Below are 17,747 nucleotides of genomic sequence, written 5' to 3' on the forward strand. Positions count from 1 at the left end.
GCTCTGTTGCGCTTTAGTTTCATTCTGATACATTTCGATGTGTTTGTATCCGACTGGTTCTAATAGTTTTCGTGAGATAGGGGCTCGTGAGTTGCTCAAGAACGCAGCAGATCCAATGTAGAAGCACAAGACAGTGTGCTAATCAAAAGCAATCCAGATCGTCGGATTCATTCTGCCAACAGCACACCGCGAGTGTGCACAATGAGGCGAAAATGAAGGAATTGTTGCCGAATGGTAAGCTTTCAAAGTTACACTTGTTGAAGTTGAACAACTTTCATAAGACTTTTGTTAGAGGTTCATTCTAAGAGGTGTGGTGGTGGTCGCGCGAAAAAGATATGTAGAAAAACGAGTCCGCTTGATTGCAGGGTACGGTGAAACGCAACTCACAAATTGCATTCCATTGCAATTGCGAATAAAATGTGTAGCTAGAAAGATAATGCTTTGCCGCTGCTTTGAACGCGTAGCATGGCATAGATGCGTGGAGTAGCGATGCTTTTGCACGACTTTACACCATGCGGAGAGTGAACGAGTTCAATGTTAGCCGGTTGATTAAAGCCTATGGAGGAACGTCTACATATTGGGACATGAATAATTCCTTCTATCTTTCACTGCAGCTGCAAAGTAGGCACATGTAGATGCATATTTGGTTTTTTTGAAACGTACGATAAAAATACTTTTTTCGAACATGAACGTATACACATACATACGTCAAATGTTTGTTTTCTGCTATTTTTTAACACTGAATTATCGTTCATTAATTGAATTACATGCACCGCCTCGGTTTGCATACAGTTTTTGAAACTAAACCTGTCCGTAGAGTGTTTTTGTTTTTTTTTTGTGAATCACTTCAAACCCTCTCCGCACTAATCTCAACCTTGTAATATGCTTATACTATTTTCAAAGTCGATGTGATTTGTTACTTAGACTAAAATAAAGTTCTATTCGCGTTTCGCTTGCCGCATTGAACAACTCGTCCTTCGTAACGCTATATGAGGATGTGTAGTTTTGCACAGTGAGGATGATAATGACACATGTATGTATATATATTTATATTTAAATGACATATTCCAAATGGTTTTTGGTCATTCGTTTCCCAAACATAAGTAGTTCGTGCCGCGAGGTTGTGCGGCATATGGTTGGCGTGATTGTTTATGAGATCTTCTTTCAAATAAAATGGCTTCGTTAACCGATTATTCCGCTAGAAGTTCCAACATAAATACTGGTTTTTCTTTTTCTAACTAAACAAAGTAAAGCGTTGAAAGCAACAGATTTGTTATAATTACATTACATGAAACAAAACGCATCAATGAACTCTTTACCATGGGCAACCTACGAACAACTTTCTGTACATTGGTAATACTGCTTCCATAACATGTGATGGTTATTTTTTAAAGAAGTTCGAATAAAACACATCCTAAGATGTATACGTTCACCTAACTGAGCGTAAAATGCTGTTTGTGTTTTTGTGTGTGTGTACAACTGAAATTTGCTCTCAAACATGACCCATGTTAGGGTATGACTCGTTTTTTTGCCACTTATACTCCCTTCCGTGAAACAATAATGGGATTGAATTTGAATTTTACCTTCACCCTTAAGCTTATTGTCGCTACTCTCTACAAACAACGTATCTAAACAATACAAACCCTCGCCTTATACGAACGCATCGAATGATCGCCACGCCATCCATGTCTTTAATGTAAGCCGGATCTAGTTGGCTGGATGAAGCTACACATCTGCAGTGCTTGCTCGGTTTTACATGCTGGAACCAGAGCTGGCTCATCAAATCCCCGAGCTAAAACGAACCACGAAAGGCGGATGAAACCAAATATCGGAAACGGTCTAGCAGCCTCAACGTCCATATGGTGCTTTCCTTTACCATCATACACTCACTACATCATCTGTGCCTATTTATGTTTTGCCGTTGTTCATTCACGTACTCACGCACCTATCGCATCGACACACGGAAGCGACTTTTAAGCGACCGTTTTTGCGACTTGTCACACTGAATGATAATATGTTTACAATAATAGACCGATTTATGCAACCAACAAAACAACATCACTTTTTTGTATGTAAAATGGCGTCGTTTTATGCTATCCGACTCTGCGCTATTGTTTCACCACTAGGTCCATTTTTAAACATACTCTCATGCTGCGTTGAAATGACTAACCCATAGCTACACATAGTGACCATGAAGTGTATTCATGTTTTGCAAATTTGCGTTCTTGGTTTTTTCTTCGATATGAATATTTTCTGCACTTACTGAAGTTATACTTTCATTAAATTACGGAATAAATTCTAATAATCATTCTGTTGTGTGTGTCTCTGTATGTGTATGCTTTTTTTTAAATTGGATTAATTTAATTTTATCCTTTTTATCTGCTTAGTGGATGTTTTTGTTTGTTTTTTATTACTCGTTCTCTCTTCCCAATAGTTACGAGACGTATGGATTGTTGTTTTTTGTCTGGTTTTGTATTTGTTTAGTGGTTAATGTACCAATGTGTTGTTCCATCGTCTTGCTATGAAAACCCATCCATCCGTAAACCACATTTTGTCCGTTACATACACATACACGTGCTCATATCTTAATGTTTCCAATACAACTCAGGTTGCTATATTCCAAATATTCCACTATACTTCCACCTCAAACCTCACTGCAATGCTCGATAGTCGCCCACGGTTGGACGTTTGGTTACACCACAGCAGTAGCAGTGGTTTGTGTTCGCCTTCGGTATACTGCACCATCTGTTGCTCAAATCGGTTTGCTACATTGTTGTGTTGTATTTTGCCATAGAAGTTCACAGTTCACGACACTGGATCTTCCGTGGGCCGTTTTCGGCTAGGAAAGCATAACGAGTGCTTGAAGGTGTTTGAGTCTGTGTAGGGATATTTGTTTGCGTATGTGTTACAGTTGGGGTTTGGGGGAGGGGGAGGGGCGTTCTTCTTTAGCTACACCAAAAAACCTTACACGGGCGCCCGAAAGGTGCGAGTCCCCGCAAGCAAATTTGAAGAGGTTGCTTCTTTTAGCAGTTACAGTTTGCATTGGGTGGCCCCTGTCCTGGCTGGTCAGTCAGTCGCTGGCCCTTGGGACCACCGGCCACCAGTGTTGGATCGGAATCTAAGCTCTCCGACATCTTGTCACAGATGATGTCTACCAGCCGCTCAAACACGTCCTTTATATGCAGCCGTGATGGTGTTGGTGATGCGGAGTAGAAAAGGAGAATTAAAATATATTAATCTCATTGCTAAGGCTTCCTTGAAACCACTGCGTCTCAATACTCTACCGTGACGTGTACGTTCTCCTTGGCGGACGTTTCGAAGAATTCTACGCCAAGCTGATCGGCCAGCTGCTTGCCACGCTCAAACGAGATCACTCGTTCGTCCTCCATGTCGCACTTGTTGCCGACCAGGATGACTTGTGCGTTGTCCCAGGAATAAGTTTTAATTTGGGTAACCCTGACGAAAGAGATTGGAAAGTTACGATTGATACATGGCAAGGCAGAAAATCTGCATTTCCACCATTCTGTACAAAATCCTTACCAATCCTGTACCGAATTGAAGCTTTCCTCGTTGGTGATGTCATACATCAGAATGAAACCCATTGCACCGCGATAGTACGCTGTCGTAATTGTGCGATATCGCTCCTGTCCGGCAGTATCCTGGAAGTGAGTGTGGAATTTTTTTTGGATATTTTTTAAATATGTCACTACCACACATACTTACCCAAATCTGTAGCTTCACGCGCTTGTCGTGACGGAATACGGTTTTGACCTTGAAATCAATTCCCACCGTCGACACGAAAGCTGAGGTAAACGAATCGTCTGCGTAGCGGAACAGGAAGCTGGTCTTGCCTACGCTCGAGTTGCCGATGATGAGCAATTTGAACATGTAGTCAAAGTTCTGATCGGACGCATCTTTCTGCCACTTGGGATCACCACCGCCGGCCATCTATGTGGGTAAATAGATTTAAGTTGCATGAATCACACCTTTCAAGTAAGCTGTTTCAAGCGCAGAACATGTCAGCATATAAGATTGGAGATTAGCTGCTCCACCAAGTCACTTTAATCTATCCTACAACAGCTGTTGCAAATACGTTTTCTTACACTTTGTATGACCTTTCTGGTGCTCGAATGCATAACAATAATCGTATGCAGCCACTGCACTGCAATCATGCATTGTATGAGGTTGTGGCGAAACTGCTGCCACCAGTTCTAGGTTGGGCCACTAGAACCGATCGCACACGGCAAGCAATACAGTTGCTAATCTAGACCTTGCGCCAGGGCTGCAAACCTCACAAGCGCATGGAGGTGAACTTAATAAATAGAACACTCATGAACTTACTGCAATAGCGCATGCGGTAAGCTTGGTTAGACTGTTTTCTTATCACCATTTCGATACACGTTCTTCGAGCAAAATAATAGCCCTACCGGCTTTGTTAGGTTTATTTTTCAATAGGCAGTTTGGACTGGTGGAGTACAGGGGTATTTGTTAAAAAAATCGATTTTTGGAGAAAAATATAGTTGATTGTATATTGCAAACAGTTAACTGTAAACGCAAATATTAGTCATTTGTTCATAATAACCATTTCCGAGGTATTAAAAATATTTATTGAACTTTAAGAGCTAGAAACAGTTTGCTTAAAAAAATGTATTTCATGGTATTCTATACAATCATAGTGAAACATTTCTCACGAATTCCGTTTTCAAAGTGCTCCGGTAGGTATATCCAACCATACCATTTGTTTGTTATTTCTTCGCATAAACAACCACCAACTTGTATGGGGATATGAATTGCAGATTGCAATCATTCTCTTCGCTGCCAGTTTTGGTCAAGTACATCTGCCGCACAACAGCGATATAGTCCAGAAGGAACCTATCTTGCAGTTCTGGTGGCATTCGTTCACTGAATGGATTCACAGCCAAAACTGCTCCTGTAGGAACGAATTGAAAAACCAAAATGAATTTCCACACTCATGACAAACAAGTCATATCAAGTCATGACTAACGCACTTACGTTTCAAATTGTCCAGCCCTTCGTACACGTACAGCTTGTCGCGAACCTGTATCTGATATTGCTGAAAGCCCACCGTGCACAGCAGATCCTCGATCTCGCTTGCTGGATTTTCACAATACTGGTAGGGCGAAATGTACTTTTCCACGTCGTACATATACTTGGACCACTTGGGTGAGCGAGACAGTTGGTTGTATATGTCAAAGATTGGGTTGTTTGCCAAAAACACCAGCAGACAGTCACCGCCATGCTGCAGAAGGTTGTAGATGTTGGAAAAGGCTACGCTGCAATCAATATCGCGTCACGTTAATATCGACATCAATGCCCATTACAGTCTGCATTTTTTGAGGTACTTACTGCTGATTCTGAACCCAGTGTAGGCAGTAGAACGAGGTTACGTGACTAAATTGGCCCCAGCGGGACAACTTTGCACTATCGAGTTTGATGCCGATGTCCAGGGTGTCGAACTCGATCGTCTTAACGTGACGGTACGATTCACGTGCATGGCGCACCATCTGCTCCGATATGTCTGTCGCCAATGCGCGCGCCACAGGAGTGCTTCCGCGGCTCAGCACCGGTAGAATGTAGTCCACCAACACGTCCCCGCTGCCACACCCAATGTCTAACAGGGCAACCTCTTCGCCATCCCTTGGACAGCTGATGAGTGGGGCGTATTCTTTCAATATCTCCATCGCATCGCGCCGTTGCACGCCATTCGCTTGCTGGTAGAGATTAGCTTTGTTCATGTTACTTTCACTTTTCTATTTCTACTCTCTTTCTATAGCAGCAGCTTGAAGACGGTTTCTAATTCTCACAACACGCTACACTTTCACCTTCGATCGGGGTTGCCCAAACCCAAGAGGATCATTTACCGGTTCCCGGCGACAGACCGCAGATCTCAGCTGGACAGCGTTTGGTGGACACCGGAGAACTTACTGTACCGCTTCGGGTAGGGCCAACAAACTTCTGACGGTGTTGGAATGTTACGGTTCCCGTTTTATAAGCCAGCCCGGTTCTGGAAGCCAAGCCTCACTCCCGATACTTCCGACAATGCTTTGCTCTGAAAGCTTGATCGCTGATCTTGCTGCTCTCATCTTTAGCGATCGGTGCGATCTAAACGCGCACCCGAAATGGGAGGCGTGTAAGAACATCCCTACTCCCAATCCCAAAAGCCCCGTAACAAAAGCCGTTGACTAGAACCCGCTTTGTGAATGACCATTCAAAGAAGGGCGATTGAAATCGCTTGAGCTTGACCCCGGCGATACTACGCTTTCGAACCCCGGTAAAGAGGCATTTGTGACGTTGCTGCGCGTTTGCATTTCGAACGATGTGCTTCAGCTGCGATTTGTCCGAAAAAGAAGGAGCGAGTCGCGTGTTTCTGTATTGTTCCGTTGCGATAGCCTTGCCGTGTACGGTTTGCTTCACATTCGAGGAAAATACACAAACGATTGCGCAATCGAAATTCATATTTACATTTCCTTGACACGTGGTTTTACCACTTACAAAACAAGTAGTTTGCATACGAATGGGCTTTGGGCACGCTTTCATTTGCAGCAATACCGAGCGTGGGTGCTAATTGATCAGCGATGATGAGAGGTGACGCATGGTTTAGGAAAGAGCGAGGCAGTAAATATGCAATGCTCGGGTAATGCATTTTAAATTCTTGCTTTAACACGAACTGTGTTCGTTTCAGTTAGTTAGCAACCATTTCCACAAGATGTGTTTTTCCCCTACTACTATTTATTCCAAACAGCTGGAGAAAGAATATTAATGATGTTTTATTAGCCTTTTATTATTTAGTAATAGAGTTTATGATAGCCATACGGCAAAGCCGTCCCTCCTGAATAAAACATAGATTTTATGATGTTTTCTTACTATTTTTCAGCAGTTTGTTATATTCAAATCAACATCAATATGCTTTCAATGTCTAGTTCTTTTATTCTACATTGTCTTCAAGTCCAACATACAAAAAATATTGGAAACTTTAAAAAATTACACGAAAAATTTCCTATTGAAATACAGTAAACTATTCCCGTACAACTCCATTTGTCATAGAATTTTCAATGTGTTATTCTTCTTCTTATAAACACATTTCTAAAAACTAGATCGTTAACTAGAAGTCTTTGAGACCTGTCATACCGATTGAAGTGATTTTGTTTTACCAAATGTTTTAGAAATCTTTTTATAGTCTTTGTCTGGAAATTTTCTGAAGAAATAACCAAATTTGATTTATGGTCAAATAGTAATAACATTTTATAATTACATTGTTTTTCGCTGTGAACGATCTTCAATAGTGGGTAAATAAAAAAATCTAGATTTATCTCAAAAATGACTGCTGTATTGTGTTTTAATTAATTCACAGTCAAGCAGTGATTTTTTCAATTTGATAGCATTCGAAAGAAAAAAAAATTAATATAGTTTTTTCGTTCTCTTGAACATCAATATGAAATCGAAAGCAGTCAAAAAAATTAAACAAACATCCTGGTTTTAATGTGCATAGATAGTATAGCGTTTATTTGGAAAATAATAAAATAAACCTCCAAATATTGATTTGGTGTAAAAACAATTGTTGAATTAAAGTTGATACATATCTTTTAAACCAGGGGTCTCCAAACTTTTCAGTAAGCGGGCCGCATTGCTTCACATATATTCGTGTTGAGGGCCATTTTTCCGTTGCCTGTATCTAATGCGAACGTTTCAATTTCGTCTTTATAAGAAAATACTAGCATAATATACAAAACTCTATTATTCATCCTTGATCTACTTATCTAAAAAGCAGAAATTACATTTTCTGTAAAAATAGTCACAAAAATTAACTATTTATTTTAACCTTCACAAAGTTGCCACGGGCCGCATAATAGGCTCTCGAGGGCCGCATGCGGCCCGCGGGCCGTAGTTTGGAGACCTCTGTTTTAAACTAATGGAAATGGTATGAAAAGCTAACTTTCAAGGTTATCAAGTAACTTTAAAAAACTGTGACAATATTTATAAGCACATAAAATGACAAAAAATAAGTTTAACACTTTCCATTTTCCTGCTTATCAACGTATTTTTCTGTCTATGCCGTCTCAAGTGAAGGAAGCTACCCAATCTCCGGCAGCCAGCTTCGTTAAAACGGAAACAATTAATCGCACGGTCAGAGCATAACGTGCCCCGCACAACCTTCCCATCCCCTGATTTTCAACCCACACAAAAAGCCGCAGCTTAACTTATGCCTATCTGTGATTGTTATTGATTTTTTCGTTAGTCGCTCATACATTTATGCATCAGATGAGCGCTGCGCCGTTGAGCGTGTTCTTGCTCTCGAGGCAGAATCAGATAATACAGCCAGCAGCCCAGCAATTGGTCCGGGCAGCAATAGTGAGTAGTAAAAAAATCTGAGCCCAAACGACCAGTCTCCAAGACTGGCGTTGCCGCTGGCGTCAATAGTTAGCATTTTAGTGATTGACCTTCCCGAAGCGGATGGTGTATGTCTTGCGTAATACAGCAGCGAGCAGCGCGAGAAAAACATGACGGGCTTTTTTGACATTGTGCTACTTTTACTGTACCACCCCGCACTGCACACTGCGATCCACTGCCTTGTTACGTTCTTCTCTTCGCCAACCCTTCGTACGTCCTCTCGTATGACGTCTTCCAGTGGTTGGAAAGTCTCTTGTTGTCAGTGACAGGACGGAGCAGACCTGACGGTGGAGGAAATTCATGCACGTACCTTTTTCTATGCAGTGACTGTTTGCTGATGGAAAATTCCACTGAATAACTTCCGAGCTCGGTTAACGAGTTGGCTGCAGCCGCCCTTCTTGTGCGGAGGATGCGTGTTATGTGTTTAGCTTAGGGCACGAGCGCCTCTTCGACGCTGGATGCGAAATCACTTAATTTCTCCAGCAGGATAGTCGCACACATAGACACACACAGACACTCGCGCTGTCACACAATAGTCGTCCTCCGTCACTGAATTGAAGCTGCTACAGTTTATTTTATCTTCCGCACTATCGCACTTTGCTGTATGATACTATGTTTTAACACCACTTCAAAAGCGTTACCCGTGCGAAACGGAAGCGATCCTAAAAAGAATAAGAGTATGTGTTAACTGGGTTGACCCACGGTGAACAAGCGAGGGCTCCTGCCAGGGTGAAACTATCAATATTTTCCCCACTAAATGCTGGTTACGCAGCCTGCCTGCACACAGCCCACCTTCCAGCGTTTGCCTTCCCAAGCACCAGTGTCTTTCGCAAGCAGTAGCTACACTTCCTTGTAGGCTGTGAGTTTTTATTTTCCCACCTGCAAACACCACACGGGGAAAGTGAAGAGCTTTTTTTTTCTTCTCTCTAGCTCCCTTAAGTGGCACTTATACGTCTATGCCTGCACACACTGTTGGAGTGCTGCCTCAGAGGACGATCTATGTGTCAAAATTCACTGTGCTGAGCTTTTTCACAGCACTCGTCCCATCTGCTGGACCCACCTACACACTCAAATACATGTACAAACGCTCCCACACACAGATACACAGACAGACACTCATACAACACATGCACACTAACTAAGGAGGGGAACCAATATGCGATGAAAGGCCAAGAAAAAGAAAGAGAGATATAGAAAAATCTCCCCAACAGCCAACGTGTAGTTGGGCTAAAAGTTTGGAACTTGCCAGCCAGCACGGGTTTCTGGACAGGAAGGGACAGCAAACTTTTGCACGCCAAACTTTCGAGTTTTAACACGCTCACCTCACCACAGAGCACTAATCAGTGTGATTGAAGATTTTCCACCCCTCTTCGACACACTGAATTCTGTGAAACTGGGCTTTGTATTACACCGAACCGTCGCTGGTGAGGACTGCGAACATGAACGCAACGACGTGTGAATGCAACGACGGCGGATTCGACTCAATTATTGATCTTATTTACAAACGGTCGCCTCCACACGACCACATCACGAGTGGGAGCGAGCCTTCGAGCATGCGCATCCGGTCTGATGTAAAACTGTTCGAAAACTCTTCGTCCTCGTTGCGTACTCCACAATGTCCACCGTCGCCAGGGTACCCCGATTGGAAGCACTTTTATGAATGAATATTTGACATTCCACCGTATAGCTGGTGCGTCATAGCTAGCGATTTTCGAAATGTGCAGGCTTTCGTTGAAACTAACAGCAAGCTTTCGGAAAAAGTATGCTAAGCTTTTGCATAGATGTACATAACCACAAAACAATGTTTAATTCGACCAGTAGATGATTTTTCCTCAGCATTCTTAAACTTTAAATTTACAAACATTGCTACTGTTTGTTTTACTGCATAATTGCTTCATGACATCAAGCAATACGATTGGTGAAATTGTTGTTTCTCTGTTATAATATCATTCAATGTTAAATATAGGTAATTTCTAATATTAAAACTTATTGTAATAGAAGTAGGTTAGTTAGATGTCGGTTGCTGCTAAAAGTGTACGCTTGACACAATATTATTTTTTGAACAAAAATATGATATCTGTGGAGGTAACTTTGAATAAGCAAAATGAACGGCTACATGATATACAAGCATTTGAACGATATCAAAATTCATCACTTGATTTGTTTTGAGGAGCTACGCAAAAATAATTTTAGGAAAAAGCTATATTTTTTCATAACAGAAATCATAAAAAAGCTTCAATCGTTCAGGAATGTCATAAGACATGTTTGACTTATTTCATCAGCTATCTGAATGGCCTGCAAAGTGGCAAAAAAGTTTCACAAAATTATGAAAACTCCTGAAAACCCCTGTAGTAATTAGTCCGCCAATGCATATAACTATAATCAAAGATTGAAGAGTATGACGGTATGAAATGTCATGCTAAAAGTTTTTTTTTTTTATTTATAAAGAATGGCTTCGGCCATATTCCATAAATATTCAGTAATTTTATACGAAGAGTTCCTTCCCATCTTGTAAACTCAGTCAGATCCATTTGTGGGCCAGATTTAACGTTGCGACGGGCCACATTTGGGTCGTGGTCTGGACTTATTCAATGTTAAGCTTAATCTAAGCGATACTAGATTATATTTTCAAGTTCCATTGTCAGTGACACTATCCCTCTTGCCAGTGAGTTGTCTCTGAATAGAAAAGGCGGTAAAAATTATCGGACTAATTGACTTTTACTCAATTGTTTGAAATCTTTGAAAAATGATAAACTTACACACATCCTGTATAGATTTTTTAAACATTCTTTTTATTATTTGACTTCATCCAGCTCTCTGCAAGATTTTCTCATTTTATGCACACAAAAAATCAGCAAGTTGTTAGTCAAAGTGTAATGTTATCTATATTATATTAGTGTGTTAAAACACAAAGGAGTAGTTTAACATACAAATCGTTTAGTGTTGAGCTGAAATTACAAACTAGTAACAAATCACTATTTCTTTTAGAACTCCCAGACATAAGATTAGAAACATCTCTAGATGTAAAATCTTTCTTGGCCTTAGGAGCAGTGTTGTTAGCGGTGACGTTCTTCGACATGAAATTGCCTACTTTGACACGATTTGAAGCTTCGCATTCAGTTTTCACTCTTTCATTCTACAGTTATGTCAAAAAATGTCGTTTGATTCATCGACATTTTTTGGCGACATTCATTTGACTTTCATTTTCGAGTGCACTACATCGCCTTCTCCTTTGTAACATTTTTTCTTTAAAATTCGTGTATTCCAACAAGAAGACACTGATTTTCGCACTGGCCAAGTAAAAATATTTAATTTTTCACCGCGCGGCTACATGAGGTTAAATATACAGCGAAATTTGAACTATTTGACAGGTGAAATATCTTACAGGTTCAGCTAAAGGGTTGGGGGAGACACAACTTCCGCTTTCTAAATTCTATTTAAAATAATATCTTCTTTTAATAATATAATAAATAATATCTTTCTATTATGAACTGTTGACTCAAAATTGACGAGCTACTCGTCAGTTATTTAATGGATTTAAATACGATTTTGTGCACGTTATTTGTTTACATTGCACATCAACTGGTTGCTGTGATGCTTTATCCGTCAGATATTTCGCCAGTCAAATAGTTCATTTCGCTTTATATTTCACCTCATGTGGCTTCGCGGTCAGTCACTTACGATCGGTAAAGGCACCAGGCAGTTCTGGATTCACAAGATGAATGTCAATTGACATTCAAACTACATTTTTTAACATTCATGTCATCGGAAAGACACTGACGGTAACTACAGAAATGAATGTCGTTCTTCAACAGTCGTGTCAAGATCTATTAAGGAGAACAGGTCGATGCAAAGCCCGTTGCTAGGTTGCCATTTTCAGCTCGCTTTTGACAGTTTCATGAAAAAGTGTTTACAAACAAACGGCTAATAGTTAACGCGCAAAAGTGGACGAATTTACTATTAGGAAGGTTATATTGGTTAAATTTCTTGCGGTCAATCACTTCTGGACAATAAAGGAGAAGTAATTGCAGTCTACTCTGTATCCAGAAACATTGATAACCTTTTTCATTGTTTGCCATTCCGTGACCACAAACCACTACCGTTTGCAACGGTCCTGCTGGAAAAACGATATGTTTAACATGTTCCAACTGGGTTAAAGCAGTCCTTTTTACTTTCAATTGAACACTGAGAGTAAAATGAAACATCCAATCGACACACACTGGTACAATATGCATACCGTCATTTACTTATAACCCGGCTACGAATGATAAAAGAGATCCTTGGATTGTATCAGTCATGTAATATTCTAATTGGATTCTAATTCTTCAAATATTCTAACAGGAATTGAATGTAAAATGCTGAACAATACTCTCATTCACTCCATAGCAACGTCCATCGCTAAACATAAACAATGTTCACTTTAACTGTCAAAATTTTCCCATGGCTTTCTGTCAATTTACTCTAAGCGCTTCGACCTGTTCTCTTTCAAGGACCTTGAGTCGTGTCATGGCAACAGTGAATGTTATCTTCGAAAAATGATTTTGACCAGTAGCCTACTGCGAACGTCAAAATAAAATGTCTACAGTTTACAACACTGCTTAGGAGCAACAAATCTTATCAGTTGTGACGTTACAAATTAGCACCCTGGTTCAATGCTAGGCATTTTAAAGAATATATCTGGATTTAAATATGCATCACACACCACCTTGTCCTTAGCTCTAGTTTACCTGTCTATGCACGATGCAAAAGATGCTTTTGACAATATTTTGCGTGATGTAGCATTTTTAATCGACACATTAATGTGTATATAAATATAAGGTTGGTGCAAATTGGAAATAAATATTTGTTCTTTATCACTTTTTATTTTACTTTCGTTTTAAGTACACTTCCTACGAACGATGAAATGAGTCGATTGGACCCTTCTTTATCCATTCCTCTCAACCGTAAAATAGCACCTATTTTACTTTAATCTAACGTCTCCAGTTAATCACTCCTGAATTAACAAATAATTAACAGTAAGAGAATACAGATTGCCAACAACGCTTTAAACAATTTACAGATTTAATTACAGGATATTATGGAAGTCCTGCAGCATTAACAATTAGGCGGACTAGTTCCTGTAATGATGAGGGAGTATCAATTATCATTCCAAAGCTATTTTAGGAATAGACAGAAAACAGGTCGAACTGAATTCAGTAAGACAAAGGAGAGTGAGGGATTTAATTAAAAGATGAAGTAAAAAAATATCGAAACATTTGGCTATATTTAGATTCAATTAATTTTAAGGAAATATGCTATTTGACATAGACCAAAAGCTGAAGGTAAGATCCAAATACTTTTTTTCTATAAAATAGATTATATTCATGTTAGTCAATGAACATTAAATTATTGTATGTGATAAAAAACAATTTAAGAAGTTAAGGTTTATTTTTAATCAATCAATAATGTATGACACATGGGAAAAGAAAAAGTTTGCTGTTCACGCTTTGTAGCTGTAGGTCAGCATCAGTTATAACTTTCTGTTTTTTCTGTCACATATGTTTCCCAGGTGCATCGTTTTCTCACCATTTTTATCATATCGTTGGGCTCGTGTAATAATATTTTATCACATGTTCTATAACAAACCCGAAACAGTGTGAAACGTGTTATCAATTCAATACTCACAGCATTCCACGCGTACTATCTTTCCAATATCGACTTGCGTCATGCGTTATCCACGAGTGTGTACGAAAAAGTTTCTCATGGGAAGTTATATTTATTACCACGCGATCGATACAAACCGAAACATTGAAAGGCTTTCCCTGTTTATTGCTGAATGTAACAAATACGCTCGTATTTTAAATAACGTTCCGTTCACTTATCACCTTGCGTCGAACATGTGTAGGCTATTCCATTAGAGCACGTTATTATATTCATGCCTGTAGCGCATGGCGCGTGCATTTCGGGTGCATAATCCCAATTAAATATTACATTTTATGCATGTGTTCCATACGCCTACCGCAGGGTATTGTCGATACAAAACGAAGGGTAATCCGCTTTGGTTTACGACAACCACATAGCCTTTCAAAGCTTTAGAAAGGATTCTACCAACGAGACCACTCTAAACAATTACGTTCTTGTTTCGATCTAAATGCTTGTTAAATGCGTATTAACCATGCCTATCCAACCCCAATTTTTAGTAAAGGGCACCATAACTATGTCATACACATAAAAAAATTAAATTTAGATACTTTAGTCTTAAGATCAAATTGTTATTGATAGCAGCACAGAATTCTTCCAGAATTCTACTTTTTGTAAAGAATGTTACAAACAGCCTGTTCGCCTTACATTTTGATATAAGTGTAACTCGTGAAAGTGATTTTTTTTAGTTATTGCAAAAAACAAACATATAACATAGAACATGTAAATTTTATACATGTTTCTATAGATAATAGCGATTTCAAAGGATTATTGCAAAAAAAAAACAAAGTTTATCTTTTTCCAACAATATATTTCATTATTTTAATTCCTTCGTTTTGTTTTGGGTGATATTACCGTTTGCAGTTGTTTGTAGGAGAAAGGAAATGATACTTATTCAATTGGCAATTGAAACACCGCTCATTTGATGTGAAAGAGCAAGAGTTAAAACTATTAACATGAATACATGGTACAATCGCAAGACTGAAATATCTTCAAAAAGCAATATCGGAACTCAATACCCTACAAGTGTTAAAACTGCGAATTATTGGAGTTAATATTTTTGGAATTGGTTAATCCTGAGTTTAAAATGATCCTGTAGCTTATTTTAGAGTTTTTTTACGGAATGTCTATAGACTATTCCCAGTGCTTCAGATGCAGTCAAAGCACGACAGACTTTGATGCCTCGTTTCCCACGCAAGACTATAGACAATAATATGTGTCTTGAAATAAACTGATATCTTCGTATAGTTTAAAGCTGAAGTATCCTTAATACTAAAGATCAGAGGCCAAAGCAATAATTGTGAGGCCCAACATCTTCAGTTCAATTCTACAAACATCTACAAAGCTACATGGTATAATGAAACGCGAGAAAACAAGGTACGAAAAGAACGAATCTGTGTCAAATAATTTAGATGGATGAGGGTAAGTATTCGCTGCAAACGATGTTGGTCCCCCTGTAAGACATTAATTATAAATAAATAACATAAAATAACACAAAAAAATCAAATAAATACTATACATTTATTTATTTATTGAAGATAATTGCGTAGCGCGCGTAGGGGCCTTTGCAATATGTAACATTCAATAAAACTAAAGATAACCTTACTTGTTATATATTTGAATACAGACATGTACATTAATACGTGGCAACAGTAATATGAAATTCAAAAAAGCAGTAGAACCTACTGAAAGCTTTACACATTGAGATATATAAGAGCTCTTGTTCAGCTGCTCGTGATTTCCTTATTCAGCTTCTATTGCGTTTGGTGTTTTGCAGTTACAATGTTGTTTATTATGTTTCTGCCGGCTTATGCGAAGATGTTGAACGACTTCAATAGTGCGTTCATCTTTTTGTCCGTTACCTTTACGTGATTTTGAATTTGTTCGTAGAGCCGCTGATGTTGCTACCATCAGATTGGTCTTTGCCTTGGTTATCTGTAATCCAAGGTTCTCTCTCCACCAGTTCGATCTCTTGGCAGGAACCCTGCCACTTCGGCACTTAGGAGTGCCGCAGACCAATGATGTACATATGATTAGCGTACGCCAGGATCTAGGTTGACTTATGGAAGATGGTTGCCGAACTCTCCTCCCTCGAGTCCCGGATTGCACTCTAGCATCAAGTTGAATAGCAGAGAAGCAAACTCGTCCCTCTAGCACAGACCTGTGGTGATAGCCCACAGTACGCAGTATGCATTATGTCCGCCCGTACACGAAAATCATCATAAAGAACCTGTGGTGATAGCCCTGAGTTGGTCATAGTCATTTTAACTAGCCTTAGGCTGGGATTTCAAATGAGCTCATTGCGTCGTATATTTTCACCCTAGCTATGTTATCTTAGCTGACTTGGAAATCAATGATGAGATGGTACGTGTTTTGTCTGTATTATGCCTATCTGTATTATGCCTATGTATCTTTTTCAATGGATGATTTTCCGTTTCGGAATCCTCTTTGATAGTTTCCGACTATCTCTTTGACGTAAGGGACAAGTCAATCCTGAAAGATCTGGGAGAATATTTTATAGGCAGTAATAGGAAATATAAGACATCAATACCGTAATATCCCTGTAGTCGTTGCAGTCCAATCTATCTACCTGCTTGTATACGAGGAATATGATGCCGTAATTCAAACCACAAAGCATCGATTCGCTATCCCACACCTCAGTTTTACTATGAGCTAACTAAAGCTCTGTACCATTAGTGGGTTCGGCTTTCAGTGACTTATGTATTACCATAGCAGTATAGTCAGTCTTATCTATGGGGTAAACGGACCATTCGGGACCTTAACCTATCACAAGCATGTCGTTAAAGTCGTATGGGTTGACGACTCTACCACCAGACCGGCCCGAACTAGGACTAGGTTCTACGATCCGAAATGTGATTATGACTCACAAATAATCGAAACGAATAGGTTTTTTTTTATTCAATTCATTGGAAAAACAAAAGACTTGTTTAGTTTTAACTACTACAAATATCAGCCATGTTGAACAAATGGCAACCTAGTTCTTCACAACACCTCTGAAGCGTTTATTGCGACCCGCACTGTAGTACTACTGCTCCGATGCAACTCCTGCAATAGCTAGTGAACCGTACGGACGAACAACGATTGACAGTGCAGTGTACACGGCGCGTCAATATATACCCGCGTCCGTCAAACATTCCCCTGCGTCAGAAACGGTCCCAGTAAGGAACCGCAGCAAACCTCCTCTCCTCTTTCCCCCTTACAAGTGACTCTCGTCGTGCCAACGAGCGCGGGTTGTGGAAATAGTTGTCGAAGTATGCGGAGGTTTTCCCGTACACTTTCCCACCTTCCACGAGTACGCTTCCTACCGATGCACTCTGGCTAAGCGAGCGAAGGGAAAGAGAGGGAGAGAGAGAGAGCGAGATCGCGAGAGAGATATAGAGAGAGAGAAAGAGAGAAAGAATGAGATACATAGCAGGAACCAGAGCGAGCACAGAAAAATATGCTCACTTTCGCCATGGTGCCTTCGCTTTCATCGCAGCACGCTGCCACACTGCCCGAGCCGCAAGCGCGTCACCTTTCCCTCGTGTGACCATGCATTTGGGGTGTTCGTGCTTTGGCTGTTCGGCTGCCTCCTTCCGAACCACCAGCAGCAGAACCGAATGCGAACAAGAACCCAGCACCAGTAATGCTGCGCCAGT

The 17,747-nt window shown here is 40.0% G+C and overlaps 2 protein-coding genes across 6 annotated transcripts; both read right to left on the bottom strand.

Moving 5' to 3' along the window:
* Positions 1 to 17: 17 nt before the first annotated feature.
* On the bottom strand, positions 18 to 9,901 carry LOC121592636 (ras-related protein Rab-3). 5 transcript variants are annotated; one of them, XM_041914270.1, is made up of 6 exons: positions 9,737 to 9,901; positions 8,720 to 9,071; positions 3,724 to 3,948; positions 3,541 to 3,659; positions 3,285 to 3,456; positions 18 to 3,173 (listed from the first exon to the last, which is right to left on the bottom strand). In XM_041914270.1, exons 3-6 carry the CDS (start codon positions 3,946 to 3,948, stop codon positions 3,024 to 3,026), a joined length of 666 nt encoding a protein of 221 aa, XP_041770204.1. In that variant the 5' UTR covers positions 8,720 to 9,071; positions 9,737 to 9,901; the 3' UTR covers positions 18 to 3,023. The 5 variants fall into 5 exon arrangements, with proteins under 5 accessions (XP_041770204.1, XP_041770202.1, XP_041770203.1 ...); XM_041914268.1 differs by having other exon boundaries at positions 9,732 to 9,901; XM_041914269.1 differs by lacking the exon at positions 9,737 to 9,901 and adding an exon at positions 9,289 to 9,552.
* Positions 4,569 to 6,252, bottom strand: LOC121592635 (juvenile hormone acid O-methyltransferase). The gene is made up of 3 exons (XM_041914266.1): positions 5,368 to 6,252; positions 5,014 to 5,294; positions 4,569 to 4,930 (listed from the first exon to the last, which is right to left on the bottom strand). Exons 1-3 carry the CDS (start codon positions 5,754 to 5,756, stop codon positions 4,746 to 4,748), a joined length of 855 nt encoding a protein of 284 aa, XP_041770200.1. The 5' UTR covers positions 5,757 to 6,252; the 3' UTR covers positions 4,569 to 4,745.
* Positions 9,902 to 17,747: the final 7,846 nt, after the last annotated feature.

Source organism: Anopheles merus, chromosome 2L (genome assembly GCF_017562075.2).
Source record: "Anopheles merus strain MAF chromosome 2L, AmerM5.1, whole genome shotgun sequence".
In the NCBI taxonomy this organism is placed as follows: domain Eukaryota; kingdom Metazoa; phylum Arthropoda; class Insecta; order Diptera; family Culicidae; genus Anopheles; species Anopheles merus.

Coding starts and splice junctions, on each gene's coding strand:
- LOC121592636 (XM_041914267.1), bottom strand. CDS start 4,172: ATGATTGCAGTGCAGTGGCTGCATACGATTATTGTTATGCATTCGAGC. Junction 3,457..3,540: donor TTCAATTCGGTACAGGATTG/GTAAGGATTTTG, acceptor CTCTTTCGTCAG/GGTTACCCAAATTAAAACTT. Junction 3,174..3,284: donor AGGAGAACGTACACGTCACG/GTAGAGTATTGA, acceptor CTGCATATAAAG/GACGTGTTTGAGCGGCTGGT.
- LOC121592635 (XM_041914266.1), bottom strand. CDS start 5,756: ATGAACAAAGCTAATCTCTACCAGCAAGCGAATGGCGTGCAACGGCGC. Junction 5,295..5,367: donor CACTGGGTTCAGAATCAGCA/GTAAGTACCTCA, acceptor TATTGATTGCAG/CGTAGCCTTTTCCAACATCT. Junction 4,931..5,013: donor AGGGCTGGACAATTTGAAAC/GTAAGTGCGTTA, acceptor TCGTTCCTACAG/GAGCAGTTTTGGCTGTGAAT.